A 20,163-nucleotide genomic window follows, 5' to 3' on the forward strand; every position below is an offset into this window, starting at 1 on the left:
TTACCTACAAAGTAGGCACCAGTGAGAGTTTAATTAAATGTAAATGGGTGTTAAAAGGGCTATTTATGAAGGGCATTAGAGGCTGCTGTAAATCAAAGAACAGGTTAAGCCTTCATAATTATCTTTATAAACCGTGTGTTGGAAAAATAGCCTGGGCTTCCTTACCAGTGAAAGACAACTTGGACTCCTGACAATTTACAACTTTAGGTGTGAAGTCTCTTCAGCCATAAAGACTTTATGCCGCAGTATCTTTTAAAGTCCATATAGTCAAGTTTGTATCCTCAAAATGTGGCTAGTGCTCTCTTTTTTCCTTGGATTTCATGTTTTTCAGTGTATTGCTTCTCTCCTCACCGACTCTTAGTTACTTCCCCAGGCCATTGTACCGACCACGCAGGTGTACGCGGTGACCTTGCCGTCTCCTGCAGTGGAGGAGTGCTCTCCTCAGCCTGGAATTCACGATTCTGTACCGTGCGTTGCCCGCTTACCTTCCCAACCTTATTTCCTACTGCCCGGCCCTGATTCCTCTGCTTTAGCCAAGTTATCCCCCTCCACTCTCCCACGCCTTCTCAGACATTGATGACTGGTTAATGTCTTACCCAGTGGGGGTGGATTTGCTCTCTCAGGAGAACAGTTGGGGTTGAAATCTAAGATAGAAATCTGTTCTCCATCTGTGACTTTTCCTCTTTTTCCAGTATGCCTACCTTCACCATTTATTCTGTTGGTTCCTGACCGTGGCTGCCCTGTAAGATCAACCTGAGGTGAGGGGAGCAGAAAAACAGGGCAGTGGCTGAACCGTTCCACAGACCCTTCAAATCAGAATTTCTGGAGGATGCGGTACATTTTTCAAAGCTCCCCGAGTGATTTTAGTATGCAGAAAGGGTTAAGAAGGGCTGCTTTATTCTGTGACCTTGGCCAAGTTAGTTAATCTCTGTGGTCCTCAGTGTCTTCTACTGTGGAAAGGGGGATAATAGTCTTTACGTCTTAGGGTTACTGTGAGGATGAAGTGGGAGGATCCACGAGCTTGGTTTATGGTAGGAGCTCTTGGTAGGTGCTCGGCTGTTAGCTGTCATTATCACTGGTTCGTCTTCCCCTTTCTCTCCTACTCCTCTTTGTGCTTCAAAGCTCAACTGAAATCCCACTTGTCTGGTGATGACTTAAGGTACACACTAAGCTGTTATGACAAAGACCCAGAAATACAGTGCTTCGATAAGACAAGTGGTTTCTCTTTCACGTGATAATCCAGCAGCAAGCGTTCCAGGCCTGCTGAGTGGCTCTTCCCCACACTACCCACCAGGATTCCAGAGCTCTCCTGTTTTGCTGGGTCATCGCGTGTGCATCTTCCAGCCCAGAGGAGGGGAGTCAGAACTATAGACTCGGCCAGGCAGATTGTCCTGAAGTTGGAGATTGCCTGTAATTTCTTCTCAAATCTCCTTCGCCTGAACATAGTCACATGGTCACATTGAGCTGTGGGAGAGTCCCTAACTGGGTGGCCAGGTGTTCAGCTAAACATTTTGTTACTGTGGTGTGAAGGGAGGTGAGATCTGGAAGAATGGCAGATGGCCTGGCGATCCAGGCTGGTGCCCTCTGCTTCTTCCTCTTCTTGCCTGTTCATCTGTTGTTTTGTTCCCTGTCCCTTATTCTCTATTGCACCGGGCTCTTGACTACCTTTTCTGGTGTGCAAGTTTTTAGGTATATTCTAGGCTCCCTCAACGTAAAGAGTGCTTTGTGTTCCTCCGTTTACTTCATAGAGGAAGGTATTAAAATCCTTTCAGATGCTCATTTAGGTGCAGTATTTGCTGAATGAATCAGTCGCAGGGTTTTTTGGGTTTTTTTGGTAACAGCTTTATTGAGATACAATTTGCATACCATATGATTCACTCGTTTAATGTTTTACAAAGTGTATTCACAGAGTTGTGCAACCATCACCACAATCAATTTGAGAACATTTTCATCACCTCAAAAAGAAATTCCCTACCTATTAGCTCTCACTGCCCCCCTTCCAACCTCCCTCTCCCCTAGTCCTAAGCCAGTAATTTAGTTTCTGTCTGTAGATTTGCCTATTCTGGACATTTCCTATAGTATATAGTCTTTCGTGACTGCTTCTTTCACTTTGCTTAATTTTTTCTGGGTTCATCCGTGTCGTAGTGTCAATCAGTACTTCATTCCTTTTTATGGCTGAATAATACTCCATTGTATGGGTATGCCACATTTTGTCTGTCCATTCATCAGATGTTGGATATTTGGATTGTCTCCAGTGTTCAACTTTTGGCTCTTTTGAATAATACTACTGAATAATGAACTTTCGTGTGGACTTAGGCTTTCATTTCTTTTGGGTCCATGCCTAGGAGTGGAATTGCTGGGTCAAACGGTAACTCTGTGGTTGACTTTTTGAGGAACTGCTTTGTTTTCCAAAATAGCTACACCATTTTATGTTCCTACCAGCACTGTTTGAGGGTTCTGATTTCTTGACGTCCTTGCCAACCCTTGTTATTACCTGATTTTTTAGTTGTACCATATCAGTGGGTGAGGTGGCATCTCATTGTGGTTTTGATTTGCATTTCCTGGGTAACTAATGATGGTGAGTTGTTTTTTTTTTTTCCATGTCAGTGGCAGGTATTTAACCTCAGCAATTTTCTGCCTACCACGTATGTGTTCCTAGGTGTGTGATGACCAACTTTTCTGCCTGAACATGTCTACAAATCTGACATGTTTTTATCAATAGCAATGCCTGGGACCTTATCAGAATGGAGGAGACTTGTGTGTATACCTGTGTATGCAACATTCTTACAGATCCTGACCTCCTACTGAGAATCTTAATCTTAGGTCCTCTTTTTAATTCTGTTCTACCAACAAAAAGAAAAACCTTCTTAATGCTGGCTTAAAAGCTTAATTAGGTAGATAATCCTGCAAAAAATGATAAATAAGTGACGGAGGGTATGACAAAGGAAAGCATAAATGATCTAGGGTTATTTGGCTGTTATTGTGATTTGAAACTTTATGGCATTGATTATACTTGGCAATGTGTGTTCATAGTCCTCACAACTTTATTCTTGTTACATCTTCGTTCCATTCTTGAAGAGTTGTGCAAATTGAGAAACTGTGTACTTCGAATATGGTTTTCTTGTTGACTTCTGTTGTACCCATAGTATTTGTAGGTGGGCAGTGCTGGAGCGCCAGGTTTTTTAGCAAGTCCCTGAGGCCCTTGGAGGTTCTTATTCAGAAAGTAGTAAGAATTTGTCATTTTATTCCTCAGTGTTGACTCTTCAGGTTTCCGGTGCAGAATGTGAAGAAGGTACTGTGCCTTTTAATACCTAGAAACAGTGTAGTGGAAATGATGTCAACCCAGAAGACAGAGGCGTGGGTTGAATGTGCAGAATGCCTTGTACCTGGAAGGTGTTGAAGGACTTTTGTCTAATCAGTGACTGGGGAAGGCACTTTCTCTCTCTAGGCCTTGATTTTATGAATCAGGAAAAGTAAATGGTTGTGGCTTCGGAAGTCCCTTGTGGCTCTAAAATTATTTGGTCCAATGATTGCATTTGCAGCTTCTTAAGTTAAAAAACACAACAAAAACAGCAAAATACAAACAGCTCTTTTCAAGGGGCCCACTGTGCCTGCTGGGGGTCTGAGTGAGTAGAGCCCATTACCTCTCGTGGCTCCCCGCCTCCTTTGGTGGGCAGAAAGCTTCCTATTCCTGTGCACCCTGGAGCTGGAAAATGTGTACATGACTCAGTTATAGAAATTAAATCACTTTTTTTGTAATGCTAATATAAAGTGGCCCTAAGTGAATATTTGCCAAGCCGGGAATGACTGGTGAGGTCATTTTTAATGGGAGATTATATTTCACTATGGCTGATTTCTGTCCAGTTTATTGCTATTAACTCCTGACGCAAGGCCAGCTGATGGAGCTGCTGGCAGGAGCTTGGTCTCCCGGCCGAGAGCAGAGATGGAGTCAGTTGCTGGCTGGCGCAGAGCGGCAGGCCAGTAGCGTGCTCACGTGGGTTCTCCGCGGGGGCCATCTGATAACTGGAGCCGCATGTTCCTATCAGGTGTTCCCGGAGAAACTCTACCTTGTCCCACACACAAAACAGAATTTCTGGAGCCCCTTTATCTTCTGAGAGGAAATACATGTGGGGTGCCTTTGGGCTGAATCAAGCCCTTGCTTGTGAAGATGATTATCTTAGCTGCTGGCAGAGGAACTGGATGAGGAGACTGAACCCAGTTTCCTGAAACTTCCCGGGATGGACAGATGGTCATTTTTTTGAGATTTCTGAGAGTTTTTTAAACCTGCTTTTTCTTCATTTTTTCCCCCCTCTCTTTGAAATAGCCATGGTGAGGGACTCAGAGACCCTTAACCTATCAGATGCCTGTTCAGTTCTAGATAAAAATGTAACAGCCCTGTGTTCTACACGTTCTTAAAAAGAAGGGCCATTTCAAACACTTGTCATCTTTGCTGTGATTAATGTACAGAAAAGTGAGCCTTGACAAAGGAGGCTCTCTCAGTAGGGTCAACTTTCACTCAGAAATAACTGTCTTCTGTATGGAGCTCACTTACAAACACTTCTCTCTCTCTTTCTCTCTCCATTGCTCTCTGCCTCTCTCTCCATCTCTCTCTCTCTCTCTCACCTCCCGCCCTGGCCCAGCCATTTCCTTCCCCTCCACATCCTCACTTTATCATTCTCGCCCAGGAGCATGTAGTTGAGTTTCTTCCACATGGGACCACCTATAAGCATCAATAGAATCGGGATTAAGGGTGACACCTGACTGCCAGCCTCTTCTGCTTTGAGCCTCTCTTTGTAATCACATTTCTGGATCGCTTGTTGAACAGTGAGGAGTGGTTATCGTTAACTTTAAACAAGTTTGTAGTAGGTGAGTGTTTTATGATGCTGCATACTTGATAGTTGATGCTTTAAAAAAACACGACAGCATCTCCATGTATGTGTGTGGAAGTGGGCAGCTAAAAGATAAAAATATCCTTGTATGGTACCCAGTGGATGTTGTATTTGATTTGTAAATGCATCAGCACAATTAACATGTGACTCATCAAGATCATCTCTCACAGAACTGTAAGCCTCTCGTTTTAAATACCAATCAAGTATGACTATCACTAACTCACAGTGGGGATAGGCCACTTCTGCTCTCCTTGCATCAGAAATAGCTGCCCCTTCCTGCCTTTTTTCCTTTCATGGAGCACAAATTCCATCAGCTGTGTTTAGTGTGTAGTCTAGAACTTTCATTCTGGGTGAGGCTCTCGTACTCCCTTTCTTCTGGGGCACTTTCTCCTCTCTTCACTTCTCTGGAACTTGCACTCTTCATTCTTTTGTTACATTTGTTCATTCATTTGTTTAAAAGCATACTATGGAGTTGCCAGTGTGCCAGGTGCTGTGTTGGGCACCGTAGCCCTGAGGGCGGCTCTCCTGCGTTCCAGGACTGCTGTACTCGGATGGGGGCTCCGCTGACGTGCTCACTCTCTTGTAATGGCCCCCCCACCCCTCACCGCAGTGAGCTGCTTGAGAGAATGGACCATATGATCCAAGGATACAGCTTTGACACTTCAGCACACGGCAAGCGGCAGGCTTTTGAGAGATGTTCAAAGTGACTGTGGGCTGAGTTTGGAGGTAGAGGCTGAGGATTTTAAAGTTTCTCCTTTCCAAATTGTAAGATGAGGTAACTGTCTTCCATTTTTGGTAGAAGGTGGTATGTATAAAATGTGATAGTGTATGTGACAGCATTTTAGAATGACAGGTAATACATCAAGGGAGGTTATTCTCATCCACCTTCGTTTCCTGTGTCACCCTATTTCTATCCTCACTGTCCCTTTGAGACCATCTTTACCATAACTTCTGCCCTCACTCTCCCCCATTTTCCTTCCTTCCTCAGAGGCAGAGAAAAGCATTAGTAAAAAGAAAATGTCTGCCTGGTTCCATATCTTTGTCACTTCCAAATATATATTTAAAATACCATTGTCTCTGTCTATATGTGTCTCTCTCAATACGTGTATGTATATTAGGACTGTTGGGGAGAATCTGGCTCCACGCCTGACAGGGACACCCCGCTCTGGGTGTGCTTCTGACATCTTTGGCCCCTTTTGCTCCTGCTGTAGGTGTGTTCTTCCTGAAACGTAAGCATTTTTGATAACAGGAAAAGTGTTTATTCTCTAAGATTAAATCCAATACTTGAGCACCTGCTGCACTGTGTGGGTATAGATGGCTGATGAAAAAAAAAAGAGAATTTTCACACCGAGGTAGGTCATCTGCCTTTTGTGTAATACTTGGTTGACAGTTCCATAGATGAGTACAAAGGTGAAATTTTTTTTCTTGATTAAGATTAGCCCTGAGCTAACTACTGCCAATCCTCCTCTTTTTGCTGAGGAAGACTGGCCCTGAGCTAACATCCATGCCCATTTTCCTCTACTTTATACATGAGATGCCTACCACAGCATGGCTTTTGCCAAGTGGTGCCATGTCCACACCCAGGATCCAAACCAGCGAACCCCGGCCGCCAAGAAGTGGAACGTGCTAACTTAACCATCGGGCCGGCCCCCAAAGGTGAAATTTTTGGTGAAAAACGCAACATGGGCTGGTGTGTGAGAGTAAGGGATGAAACTGAATCCTAAATAGCAATAAAATCTGAGTTTCTACTCAGCTTACATTAGCATCTTTTATTTCCTTGCCCTTTCACCGTTAGAAAAATCGAGATGCTGAAGAGCACGGGGTGAACAGCAGGGAGAACATTCTAGTAGCATATCGTGGCCGAATCCTGTCTTCTCCTTTTGAAGGGATCTGTGTACAGTAAGCTAAGTCTCCCCTGAAAAGCAGTAACGTTAATCAACTTTTTTGGCCTGAATTTTTGTTTTCTAACCTAACTTAGATTGGAGGCTCTTGCACCGGTAGGAAAGTCTTCTATAGTCACAAATGAATAAAAACATTATTTATTGAGTTTTTGATATTGTGGTGGAAACAAAAGGGCAAGCTGTCCTCCGAGAGGAGCTGAAACTCCTTCGGAGCTGTGCTGTGGTGGAGGGTGTTGCTCAGATTACTAGTGGTCGGATTCAAGGGGCAGCTCGGCCCCGCTCAGAAGTCTGGCACTTCCTTTTTGCTCCCTTTCATGGATCCCTCTGGCCCCAGAACCTCAAGCCATTAAACTAAACTTTTGTCTTTTCAAGTCCATCACTGTGTAGCTAAATAGAAAATTCATCATAAGATAACGGAATTGCAGTGGAAACCCCATTGGATTAGCTGACAAACTGCAGTTGGAGGAGGAGTAAAAACCTTGGCCTAGCGGGGTTTTCAGCTCAGTCTAGTGCTCCCTGAGCGAAGGGTCAGGCCCAGGCGGGCAGGTGGAAGATGCGTGTGTTTATTTGGTCAGATGGCACTTACTGAGTGTCTGGTGATGGAGCAGAAAGACATAACCTGTCCATAACATCCTCACGTCCTAGGAGGTGAGATGGACAAATGTAAAGAAGATAGCGGGATTGTTCACAGCCGTGGGAGAGACACGAGCAGGAGGGCAGCACTAACTCCTAACTACATCCTCAGTTGGCGTGGGAAGGAAGGATTAGGACCGTTTCTTCTGGAGGTGCTGCTTGAGCCACGTCTTAAAGGAGGAGCGGCATTAACTGGGTGGAGAAGTTGCAGAGGGCAGAAGGGGTGAGAGGAAGGGCATTCCCAGCAGAGAACTGCTTGTAGGTGTCCTTAAAAAAAGTCCTTCCAACGCGTCTTTGCAGAAATGAGGATCCTCTTTTTGGGACTCCTTTAGCATAGGAGACATGGGTTGGGCCTGTTTTTGTAAATAGACTTTTATTGGGACACAGCCATGCACATTCGTCCTCCTATTGTCTGTGGCTGCCTTCCTGCTAATCCCAGAGTGAGTAGTTGCAACGGAGCCCGTGTGGGCTGCTGAACCTCAAATATTTACTCTCTGGTCCTTCACAGACAATGTTTGCTGACCCTTGGCGTGACGTATTTTTATTCCTTGAAACTCCTAATGAAGAGGACCCACACTGTCAGCAACCATGGTTTGCTTGCAGGCCTTCGTGGACCTGTTAGTTTATTTTACCATCCGGTGATTTCTCTTCACGCTGCACCATCACACCTCCAACGAGGTAGCCTCTGGTTTTGATAACTTCTGGCTCTGAACATCCTGACCCAATATGGTACCTGTACAGTGTGCGAAGACTCGGGGTGCATTTCCCCCTAACTGTCCTCTTAAATGCCTGATTACCCCAACCACTAGCTGTTTTAGACTCCGCTGAATTTCTTAGAACCTCTGCTACTGCTTATTTGCTTGGCAAATGTTGCCAAGCAAAATCAGAATTAAAAATAGGGATGGGAGGAGTAGTCATTGAACAGCATCTCTGTTCTTTGATGAGGTGGTCCATTTGTCAGTGGATTCAGGAGCTGGCTGTCTCCTTACAAGTGAGACAGAAGGAGAGCTTTGGGGAGACCCACCACCTCCAAGCCTGCATCTATTTCAAAAACACAGAGAATGCGTTTCCAGAAGCCGCTGTGCATTTGAAATACTGCTTTCCTGGATAGAGTGAGTGAAAGTTATGTGGAATTACGTAGCAGATGCCAACTTTTAAGCACTTCCTGTTGTCTGTGGTATGAGCTGTTGGGAGTTGCCAGACCAGACTTTTTATGAATGTTGACTTATTTAATAAGAGCTGGATAAAATAGAGGTGCAATTATTCCGATTTTACAGATGGGAAAATAGAGGCTCCAACAAGCTAAGTCCCTTCCTTGTTAACTACTATTGCCTCCTACCTCTGATAAGGAGTATACTGATTTTATGCTCGGTTATCCTTAGCAAGTAGAATGCTGTTTGAAAACACCGAATCAAGCCCAGGAATTTCTGTTTCAGACTATCAAAAGAGCTGGTTTTCAGGGGACAGGTACAACTAAAATCCCCTTTAGCACTAAGTTCTGTTTTAGCCCAGCAGCCACCAACATCGCTTAAATACCGCTGTCAAATGATACTGTATTTGGGATCTAATTTCTCATTAGTACTTTGTTTAGAAAACTGTTAGCAGTAAGTAATGGTGACATTTTCCAACTGTGTCTGGAAAATATAGTAGGTCCAAAGTGAGGAGCATGTAGGTTTAGGGTTGTCTTAGTTTCCAGCTAAAATGATTATTCCTAAACAAAAATCTGGTCATAACCATCTCCTTCTTAAAACCTTGTAGTGCTCCGCCATGCCCTGAGCATAAAGACCAAAGTCCTTATTATGGTGCTTGAGGCTTTTGTGGTTTGGGCCCTGCCTGCTTCTCCTGTCTGACCTCTCAGGACCTCTCCCTTCTTCATTCCAGGCAGGCGAGTCCCTGCGTTGGAACCACCTCAGTTCTGTAAACACCGTCTCTACCTCGTCCCTCTCCCTGGCTCAGTCCTGCTTCGTCTTCACGTCTCAGCTAAGATGTCCCTGGATCCAGAAAGCTGCCTTTGACCCTTTGAGACTGGGCTGGGTGGCCTTCCCCTGCCCTAACGTAATGTCTGTCACACTGTTGTTAAATTGTCTGTTGTCCACAACTAAACTAGAAGCTTCTTAAAGGCGTCCTTTTAGTTTTGACTCTAATTACAAGGAATAGGAATCCACTCGAGCTAGCTAACAGAAGGGGAGTTTATTGTGAGGCGCTAAGGAGATCTTCCTGAAAATTTTAGAACTGGGTCCAGAAGCAGCTGTACCTTGCAGATGTGTCTCGTGGCTCTCTGCTCCTCTGCTCACCAATTCTCTTCGCTTCTCTCTCTCCTTCTGGCTGCCTCAGCTCAAGCACAGGTCTTCATGAAGCTGCTCAGGACTTCGGTTTGTCTGCTGGCCTGGCATGGCCCCGCCAGCCCTGTGGACCCTCCTAATCTCTTGGCTTCATTTCCTCCTTCCTACTTGTTTGGTTTCTCACTTTCCCAACTGCAGGCTTCCAAGCAAGCATTCTGGCTGGCCTAGCTCACCCTTGCAAGCTGGGCCGCACATGTCATGGGTCTCTGGCCGTACTGTAGGTGGGCTGTCGTTGGGTCAGGTCCTCACTGCAGACCCATTGGACTTGTTTCCAGCTGCAGGGTTTCCATGGATCAGAGCATGGCTCCCAGGACTTCTCTTTTTGATTTCTCTCCTTGCCCCCTTGCTTGGAAGGATGTTAGGCTTGTGTTTCATAAACCTCATGATGTCTTTTGTTCTTTCTCATCCTTTTCAGATATCATTAATGGAGCTCAAGAAAAATGTGTATTGCCTCCTATGGATGGCTACCCCCACTGCGAGGGGAAAATCAAGGTAAGGCAGAAATGATGTGTACTCACCATCATCCTCAAACTGCACTGACACCTGCTTCCTCCCTCTCCCCTCTCCCCTCTCCTTTCCTCCCTAGCGATACACACGGGCAGGCAAGTGAGCCCTTTCAGGGAGTCATTTAATGAGCGCCTCAGTCCTGCCAGTTTTGGGCTATGGCTATGACAACCCTTCTCTGCTTATGCCGGCTCCATGGAGTTAGTCAACAATGCCTCTAACTGAAAGAGCCTGGGCCATTTCAGGCGCCTGCTGTGTCTTTGAAGCTGCTTTCTTGCTTTCCCAGCCTCCAGCAGGTGTTCCTTCAAGGACCAATGACGAGGGGTTGCCATTATTTAGTGTCCAACTTCTCTCTCCCCCTATTCCCCAGGTCCCCACTATCAGGTCTCCAGATTGTGACTTGAATGTCCCATTTGCATTGGTAATTGAGTACTCAGAGACACTTGGCCAATCTTTCACTCTTAACATTTTTAAAAAAAATCCTATTTATATGGTCTGCCCTTAGGGAGACCACTCCCCTGCTCATTAGTTTTCAGAGAAAAATTTCAGTTCAGATAGACATTTAGGATGGTGAGATCAAACCCCAGAAGCCTTTGCATGGTCTCCGTTTGGGACTCAGGCACACATTAGACTCCTGCACTCACTCATGTGGTCTGTTCCAGGCAGGCACTGTGCAGGGCCTGGGGGAACTAGTCCTCTGGGGAGGGGAGATTTCTGTGCAAAGGTCCCATTAGGCACTTGCTCTTAATAAAACTCTCCTAGCTGTTGCCTCTCTTGGCTTTATTGCCTGGTGTGTCCCACGGCCTCTCTCCACTCTAAGCACCTCTGCTGAGGCCCAGCCCAAGGCACTGTCTGCTTATGGATCATCCAGGACCTGAGCATCTGTTGTCTTGACCTCAGCTCAGTGATTCCATCACTCTGGTCTTTAGGCCACAGCTTGAGCCGTTCACCTATCCTCACTCTTCTCGCCCACACCTTCTCTGCCAGCAGATGTGCAGGGCCCCCGAGAACAGGCTGCTCATAGATGTTCTTGCCTGGCTCTTGTGTTTCAGTGGATGAAAGATATGTGGCGCTCGGATCCCTGCTACGCAGAATACGGAGTGGATGGGTCCACCTGCTCTTTTTTTATTTACCTCAGTGAGGTGAGTAGCTGCTTGTGGCTTGGAGAGGTGGGGTGGAGGGGAGAGAGATGTATGTGGTTAGTCTGACTTGTAACTGAGCCTGGAATTTGAAAAGCTTAACAACATGTATTGTTTTTACGTGAAGGACCTCCAGTTCCCTGCTTCATTACTCTCCCCTGCCTTCAAGTAGGATGACTTTTTTTTTCCTTGAGGGAAAAACAGGCTGAGTTAGCTATTTACTTTTCCCCCCAGTTTTTAAAAAATGTGGTAAAAGACACATAACATATAAAATTTGCCATCTAAACCATTGAGTGTATAGTTCATTGGCATTACGTACATTCGCATTGCTGTGCAACCATCAGCACCATCCATCTCCGGAACTCTTCATCTTGTAAAACTGAGACTCTACACCTATTCCACAGTAACTCCCCACTCTCCCCTTCTCCCAGCTCCTGGCAACCACCCTTCTGCTTTCTGTCTCTGATTTTGACTGCTCTAAGTATTCATATAAGTGAAGCTCACAGTATTTGTCTTTTTGTAATCAGCTTTCACTTAGCATAATGTACTCCAGGTTCATCCATGTTGTAGCAGGTGTCAATTTCCTTCCTTTTTAAGGCTGAATAATACTCCATTGTATGGATAGACCACATTTTGCTTATCCATTGCTCTCTTGATGGACACTTGTGTTACTTTCACCTTTTAGATGTTGTGAATAATGCTGCTGTAAACATGGGTGTACACACAATTCTTTGAGACCCTGCTTTCACTTCTTTTGGGTGGAGATACAGAAGTGGAATGGCTGAATCATGTGTTAATTATATTTGTAATTTTTTGAAGAACTACCAAACTTTTCGAAAGTGGTGGCAATATTTTACATTCCCACCAGTAGTGCACAAGGGTTCCAGTTTCTCCAAATCTTCATCACAATGCTTCTTTTTTTTCTACTTATTTATTTATTTTTATTGCAATAACTGTGGTTTATAACAGAATATAAATTTCAGGTATACATCATTGTATTTCGATTTTTGCGTAGGCTACAGCATGTTCACCACCCAAAGACTAATTACCGTCTGTCACCATACACATGTGCCCTTTTACTCCTTTTACCCTCCCCCTCCTCCCTCTCTCCTTCCTCTCTCATAACCTCCAGTCTAACCTCTGTATCTTTGTGTTTGTTGTTGTTTTTATTTCCACATATGAGTGAAATCGAACAGTATTTGGCTTTTTCTGTCTGACTTATTTTGCTTAGCATAATACCCTCAAGGTCCATCTGTGTTATCACAAGTGGCAAGATTTCATCTTTTTTATGGCTAAGTAGTATTCTTTTGGGTATGTATATGCCACATCTTCTTTATCCATTCATCTGTTGATGGGCACTTATGTTGTTTCCAAGTCTTGGCTATTGTAAATAAAGCCACAATGAACATACAGATGCAAATATCTTTTCAAATTAGTGTTTTCGTATTCTTTGGATAAATACCCAGAAGTGGAATAGCTGGATCATATGGTAGTTCTATTCTTAATTTTTAAGGTTTTATTTTTTTTCCTTTTTCTCCCCAAAGCCCCCCAGTACATAGCTGTATATTCTTCGTTGTGGGTCCTTCTAGTTGTGGCATGTGGGACGCTGCCTCAGCGTGGTTTGATGAGCAGTGCCATGTCCAAGCCCAGGGTTCGAACTAACGAAACACTGGGCCACCTGCAGCGGAGTGCGCAAACTTAACCACTCGGCCAGGGGGCCAGCCCCTCTATTCTTGATTTTTTGAGGAGTCTCCCTACTGTTTTCCCTAGTGTCTGCACCAGTTTACATTCCCACAAGCAGTGTGTGAGGGTTCCCTGTTGTCTCTACAACCTCTCCAAGACTTGTTATTTCTTGTCTTTTTAATAATAGCCATTCTGATGGATGTGAGGAGATACCTCACTGTAGTTTTGATTTCCATTTCCCTAATAATTAGTGATGTTGAACATCTTTTCATGTGCCTGTTGGCCATGTGTGTATCTTCTTTGGAAAAATGTCTTTTCAGATCTTTTGCCCGTTCTTTTAATTGAATTGTTTGTTTTTTTGTTGTTGAGTTGTATGAGTTCTTTATGTATGTTGGATGTTAACCTCTTATGATTTGCAAATATCTTCTCCCAATTGTTAGGTTGTGTTTTCATTTTGTTGATCCAGTTTCCTTTGCTGTGCAGTTTTTTAGTTCGATGTATTCCCATTTGTTTATTTTTTGTTTTCCTTGCCTGGGGAGACATGGTATTCAAAAAGACACTGCTAAGACCCTTGTCAAAGAGCGTACTGCCTATATTTTCTTCTAGGAGTTTTATGGTTTCAGGTCTTACATTCACATCTTTAATATATTTTGAGTTAATTTTTGTGTACAGTATAAGATAATGGTCTACTTTCATTCTTTTGCATGTGGCTGTCCAGTTTTCCCAACGCTGTCTTTTGAAGACACTGTCCTTTGTCCATTGTATGTTCTTGTCTCATTTGTTGGAAATGGACTGTCCGTAGAGGTGTGGATTTATTTCTCAGCCCTCAATTCTGTTCCATTGATCGGTGTGTCTGTTTTTCTGCCAGTACCATGCTGTTTTGATTACTATAGTTTTATGGTAGTATGTCTTGAAATCAGGGAGTGTGATACCTCCAGCTTTGTTCTTTTTTCTCAAGATTGCTTTGGCTAGTCGGGGTCTTTTGTTGTTCCATATAAATTTTAGGATTCTTTGTTCTATTTCCACGAAAAGTGTTGTTGGCACTTTGAGAGGGATTGCACTGAATCTGTAGATTGCTTTAGGAAGCATGGACATTTTCACCATGCCAGTTCTTCCAAACTGTGAGCACAGAATGTCTTTCCGTTTCTTTGGGTCTTCTTTGATTTCTTTCAACAATGTCTTTCACCACTTTTGTTAAATTTATTCCTAAGCATTTTATTCTTTTTTTTGTGATCGTATTTTTTATTTCTCTTTCTGCTATTTCATTGTTAGTATGTGGAAATGCAACTGGTTTTTGTATGTTGATTTTTCCCTGCAACTTTACTGTTTTCATTTATTATTTCTAATAGGTTTTTGGTGGATTCTTTAGGGTTTTTTATAGATAAAATCATGTCAGCTGCAAATAGTGACAGTTTTATTCTTCGTTTTCAACTCGTATTAGTAGCCGTCCTAATGAATGTAAGGTACTATCTCGCTGTGGTGTTGGTCTGCATTTCCCTAATGATTAGTGATGCTGAGCATCTTTTCATGTGCTTATTGGCTGAGTTAGCTACTTACTTACAGGCCGAGTTATTTCCTTTTACCTTTTTCTTTTTCTTTTTTATCTGAGCTTCCTTTTCATTTGTACCCTTGAATTTATAAAGCAACTTTTGCGGGCGGGGGGCGGGTGGTTGCAGAGCATTTTACGGACCACGTGGAATTTGTTGCAGGATTCAATGAAGAAGAATGATCTTCACCTTTAGCAAAATCGCGGGGGAGTGGGGGAGTGGATGGGGTAGAGTTAAGCCTTTATCCAGGCCAAGCTACAGGGGAAGAATTGAAGAGGGAGTCAAGGCTCACTGGCTTCCCCCTCCACTCTTTATCGATGGTGGCAGCCCGAGGGGCTGGTGAAATGGGTACTGGCTAATTTCAGAGGATGTGCTCTTGGCTGCCATTTCTTTTGTATTCTCTCCCTTGGTTTTGTGTGTTGCTGCTGTTTATCCAATAGTTAATAACGGCTCCCTGGTGATGCTATGTGGAAAGGAGAATGCCTCCAATTTGAGGCTAAATGAAATGCTTTTGCCATAATTTTCCTTGTGGGACTCAGATGCCTCTCTTCTCTGTGCTGTGAGGTGATAGGGATAGTTTTTTGGGATGGAAGCCAAACCAGTATTGCTGTGGGGCTTGTGGGACTGGATTCTGTGGGGTTCGTCCCTCTCTTTCACCCCTATATCTCTTTCCTCTGTAAGATCCAGTTTGACTCTTTTTTGTGTGTGGCGGGGTTGCACCATGGCCGTCCCACGGCCATCATGGGAACCCTGAGAACTAATGGTAGTTTACCTACCTCTTGGAAACTAAAAGCATGGAGAGTTGGGTGTGCGATGCTCCTCATTAGCAGGCTGCTGGCAAATTGATTTTGCAGCATTTCTTTGTGTCTTTCTAGTTTGAGTGGCCTGTGGCCCCACCTTCTCATTTCTTTCTCCAGAGGAGTAAGGCCTGGGGCCACAGGTGAGCCTTCACCCCAGTGAGAAGTCAGTTAGAAGCACCTTTCCTACCCTGAGGAAAAGGTTCCTTATTCAGTTTAATTTTCAAAAGTTTTCTTCCCCTTTCCATTTGATAGAATTTAGCCAGGATCCAACTGTGCTCCCTGATTGACAAGCTGAGCTAATTTCACGCCTTCCTGAGACTTAGCATGATGGGGTGGACTGCTGAGGTAAACGAAGAGGGTTTTACATTCCCACTGCAGCCTCGCTCTCCATCATCTGAGCCAGAGCTGGGAAGGTGTGGGAGAATGGTCCAGAGGGAAAGGGGCTGCGATTACCTGTGACCTGGTTCCCTGACTTTGAGAATGCCCGCTTGCCCCTACTGGCTGTGAAGGAAGGATGTAGCTCAGAGAAAGTGGGGTTCTGGTGAAGGTAAATTATGAGGAGTGTGGGACAGACTGGGCTGTATGAAGATGTGCTACATCATATAGACTGAATATTGGAGCCTGTAACTGTTGGAGATGTGGGATGGGGCTTCAGTAGCCTATTCTACTCTCTTCTTATGTAGGCGATCAGGCTTGTTTTTTTTGTTCAGCTGAATTAAGTTCAATGGGCACTCTTTGAACACCTATTCTATTCATTGATCGTCAGCCATTACTGAGAACTCATTTTCTTGGCACCATGCTAAGTATTCATTATCTTAAGAGTCAGATGGGAGCAGAAGAGTGTATGCGGGTAATTGAGCTGGGAAGGGGTAGAGATAATTCCCCTGGGGAGAGATCTAGGAACTTCTTTTCCTAAGTTTTAATCTGAAAATAGCCTTGAAACTCTGGACTTTTAAAAAAAAAAAAATTCCATTTTATCATAGGTTATGAATAGGTACCCTATAAGAGTTAGAGGAGAATTTCACCAGCTTGGCTCCTTCAATAGGAAGTATGGCCCTAGGGCCTCACACTCAACTTCAGCTTCTCTTTCTGATGCTTTCTAAACTCTGTACTTTTGGAAAAGTTACTTACCCTCTCTGTGCCGTACCTTCTTCCTTTATAAAATAATAGTTTTGTATGTTTGTTTTTAAAGGCTCCTACCGTGAGGATTCCTGAGTGTTTATGGGAACATGCTCAGATTAGAACCTGGCAGATAGATGGCACTTAACTATAGAAGTATCAGTTATGTTTATTTTCTTTTTGTTTTTTTTGTTTTGGATACTTTTATAGTTTTTGATGTGGTCATTATTTGAGGACAGTTACGGGACATTGCTTAGCCTGGGACATTGTATGTTGGACCTTGATTCTGTTGTAGAATTAGAATCAATTTCTGATTCTCATTCACCAGTCTGATTTAATTTTAGATCTCTTGACTTCTGGGTGTGTAGAAATTCAGCTGTTCCCTTTCAGTTCTTTTCTGTGGATACGACACTTCAGTTTACATTCAAATCACGAGCTGGGCTTATGGAGCAGCAGCGCACTCCTCCCCTTGTTAATGTGAAATTATTAGAGATGTTTTCTAAAGCCAGTTAATTCTGTTCTATTATGTTTTAAATCTGCACAATGTTGGTCTGTGGCTTTATGGTGCTGTTGTCTTTTCTTTTTTCTCTTGCTTCCTTGAAACTTTCCTTCTTTCATTACTTCATTTACCCTGTATCATATGCCAGGTTTCTCTTGCAGTTAGGACAATGATTGAGAGAGACATCTTCGGGGCCAGCCTGGTGGCGCAGCGGTTAAGTTCGCACGTTCCGCTTCTTGGCGGCCCGGGGTTCGCCGGTTCGGATCCCGGGTGTGGACATGGCACCGCTTGGCAAAAGCCATGCTGTGGTAGGCGCCCCACATATAAAGTAGAGGAAGATGGGCATGGATGTTAGCTCAGGGCCAGTCTTCCTCAGCAAAAAGAGGGAGATTGGCAGCAGTTAGCTCAGGGCTAATCTTCCTCCCCCCAAAAAAAAAATTATTAAAAAAAAGAGAGAGAGAGACATCTTCATTTGATTTGTTTACTTGATCAAAGATGTTCCAGTGACTTTTTTCTTAATCCTTATTGAAGAGCCATCTGCATTTGTTTCCATCAACATTTGACTTCAGAACTTTGAGAGATACAGAAAAGGACATGCAGTGAAATGTGTCTCGTGTAGTCAGTCCCCAGTTGAACTGAGGCGTATAGATTCAGACCAGTCTTAGGAGGTGGCACTCTTCCTTCATTTTCCTTTCCCCTGGTTGTCTCAGTGTGCCAGCCTCCACTGAATTATGGGATTATCAACTTCTACTTTTACCTTCACCAACTTGTAGCCTACAAATCTTTTTTGGTAAATCCCAGAAAGTAAAGCCATCAGTATTTCCCCTTGTATTATACTCGTGAATGGTTTTTGTGTGTCTAACACTGTACTAGGGACTGGAGGTGGTGAGAAAAGTTTAGTCATTGCCCTTGTTGGGTGGCAGACAGTAAGAGAAGAATGAAATGTTACTGAGCCCCACTGTATACCAGACACCTCACATGCACAACCTCATTTAAACCTCTCCCCAACTGTGAGAATAGAGACCTAAGTCATGGAACTCCGAGAGGTTCCGATGCTCAGTGCTTCTGCACTTTCCATGCTGCTGTCCCTTCCCGTCGAAGGAAAGCTGAACACAGGTCAGTGGTTTGTCGCCATTGACTTTGCATTCAGTTCTTATACTCAAATCCACTCGTGTTTGAAATATGGCTCTAATTCAGCTAGTTTTAGAATACTCACCATTTTGATATCGCACTCAAAAACAGAGACAGCACCATTATCCTGAAGAAATAACTCCTGAAGACCAGGTGATCAGCCATTCCAAGTGGTGGAGTGAAAGAATGATTCATTAGGCGGCCTTGCATTTCCAGACCATCGGGCAGTTCATTTTCTCTATCTGTTTTTGTGAGCCATGTAACTACTCCCGTTATAGAGACAAGGCCCTATAAAGTAATTACTCTGTCATTGTTCCAGGTGTATTAAGTTAGCCCTCTGCAGAGCCTTTTACTGCCATCAGGTTCTATGAAGATGAGAATGAATTTCTTTACCCCTATTGATATTATGTTGATGATGCTGATATATTTGATACCCACACATTTTTTCGATTTATACAATTATTCTAGCAACTAGCAACCATCATACCCTTCTAGACTTCTTAGTTTGTTTCTGCTGTTTCTTTAAGCACGTCTGTTGCCATTGCAAGTATAGTTGCAGTGAAATAATCAAATTGCCCAGTAATTGATTGCTAGATCTCAGGATGTGTACACGCTGTTGCTTCAGCTGCCAATTTGGACTGGATGAGTGAGTGTGTGTACATGTGCGTGTGTGTGCGTGTGTATGCCTCCCTCATAAAGGAACACAAGAAGCAATTTCATGCCTTACTCTTCAATCTGTAGCTTATATTTCAAGAACAACAGATATAAAGGTCTTTGCCTCTTTCTGTTCTCCCTTGGCAATATGTAAAACTAATATTGGCTGAGCATGCTATTAACCTTGAGTTTAAATTCAGCGTACTTAATCCCTTGATTAATGCCAAGATTAATGCCCAACAGCAAAGGTTGAAAGCTTAAATGTTTGTGAATGTGAGCATGAAATGAAATCCTAATAACCAGTACAATGATTTGGATTTATGGGCTGTGTTTGCTGCTAAAGATAACTTGGAAATGGTGTTGCACAGACTAATTTGTCAATTTGGGCAGCAATAAAGAATTGACTGTTTAGGTTGCAGGAGAAAGCTGAAGGAAAAACAGAACTAACATTTTGGGACGGGTCGGAATACTTCAAAAATATTACTAGACTGTTGCTGGAGAATGGCAACACACACCTTTTAAATGCTCAGCCGTTTGAAATAGGAAATTCTCTTTCTGTGAGATATTTCTTGGCAGTAAAGGTGGTAGCAGAGATTTATGACCATGTTTTCTTCACTTTTTGAGTTCAGCCTTTATTTGTATCTTCTCGTCTCTGTTTTTGTTGCTCTTATTGCCTGAATTCTAAGACCTCCTAAGAAAAAGGATTTTTTTTAAAAAAACAATCCTGAGTTTATGGAACAGTATTTGTCACTCAGGCTAACTGATCTCCATTCTCTCTCCTCGACTTCTCTCCTCTCCCCAGTTCATTTTCTTGGTGACACCTCCTTTTTGTAAGTTTCACAAACCACAACATTTAGATTTAGGTTTCTTGCTCTGGCCTCCGCCTCACAAAAATTAGAAGGGTAAATGGCAGGGCTTGCCAAATACCAAACCGGTACCTCTCTGCTCTCTGGAATAATATGTATGAGGGGCTTCAATGCAGTCATCTTCAATGTTTTTTTGTTTTTTGTTTTTTTTTTTTTAACAAACTTTTAAATACTGTCTCTGGTATTTTCTGTTGTATGCCAGTAAAATATTCATAAAATTTTTGCTTTAAACTTTTTTTTTCTTCAACTGTTGCCAATCTTTTTTTTTTTTTTTTCTGCTTTATCTCCCCAACCTCCCCCGTACATAGTTGTATATGTTAGTTGTGGGTCCTTCTAGTTGTGGTATGTGGGACCCTGCCTCAACGTGACCTGACGAGCAGTGCCATGTCTGCACCCAGGATCCGAACCCTGGGCCGCTTACAGCAGAGCGCGCGAACTTAACCACTCGGCCACCAG

At 43.5% G+C, this 20,163-nt stretch overlaps 1 protein-coding gene and 1 long non-coding RNA gene across 8 annotated transcripts in view; one reads left to right on the top strand and one right to left on the bottom strand.

The window, feature by feature from the left end:
- Positions 1–20,163, top strand: part of MGAT5 (alpha-1,6-mannosylglycoprotein 6-beta-N-acetylglucosaminyltransferase) — a 330,917-nt gene that overhangs the window by 174,034 nt on the left and 136,720 nt on the right. For all 5 annotated transcript variants that reach the window (XM_070240751.1, XM_014732437.3, XM_070240750.1 and 2 more), the window contains 2 exons: positions 10,181–10,257; positions 11,322–11,411. In XM_070240751.1, coding sequence (XP_070096852.1) covers positions 10,181–10,257; positions 11,322–11,411 — 167 coding nt within the window. The remainder of the gene's footprint in view (positions 1–10,180; positions 10,258–11,321; positions 11,412–20,163) is intronic.
- Positions 1–20,163, bottom strand: part of LOC111768886 (uncharacterized) — a 48,240-nt gene that overhangs the window by 22,229 nt on the left and 5,848 nt on the right. The window lies entirely within an intron of this gene.

The sequence above is a fragment of the Equus caballus genome, chromosome 18, assembly GCF_041296265.1.
Source record: "Equus caballus isolate H_3958 breed thoroughbred chromosome 18, TB-T2T, whole genome shotgun sequence".
Classification (NCBI taxonomy): domain Eukaryota; kingdom Metazoa; phylum Chordata; class Mammalia; order Perissodactyla; family Equidae; genus Equus; species Equus caballus.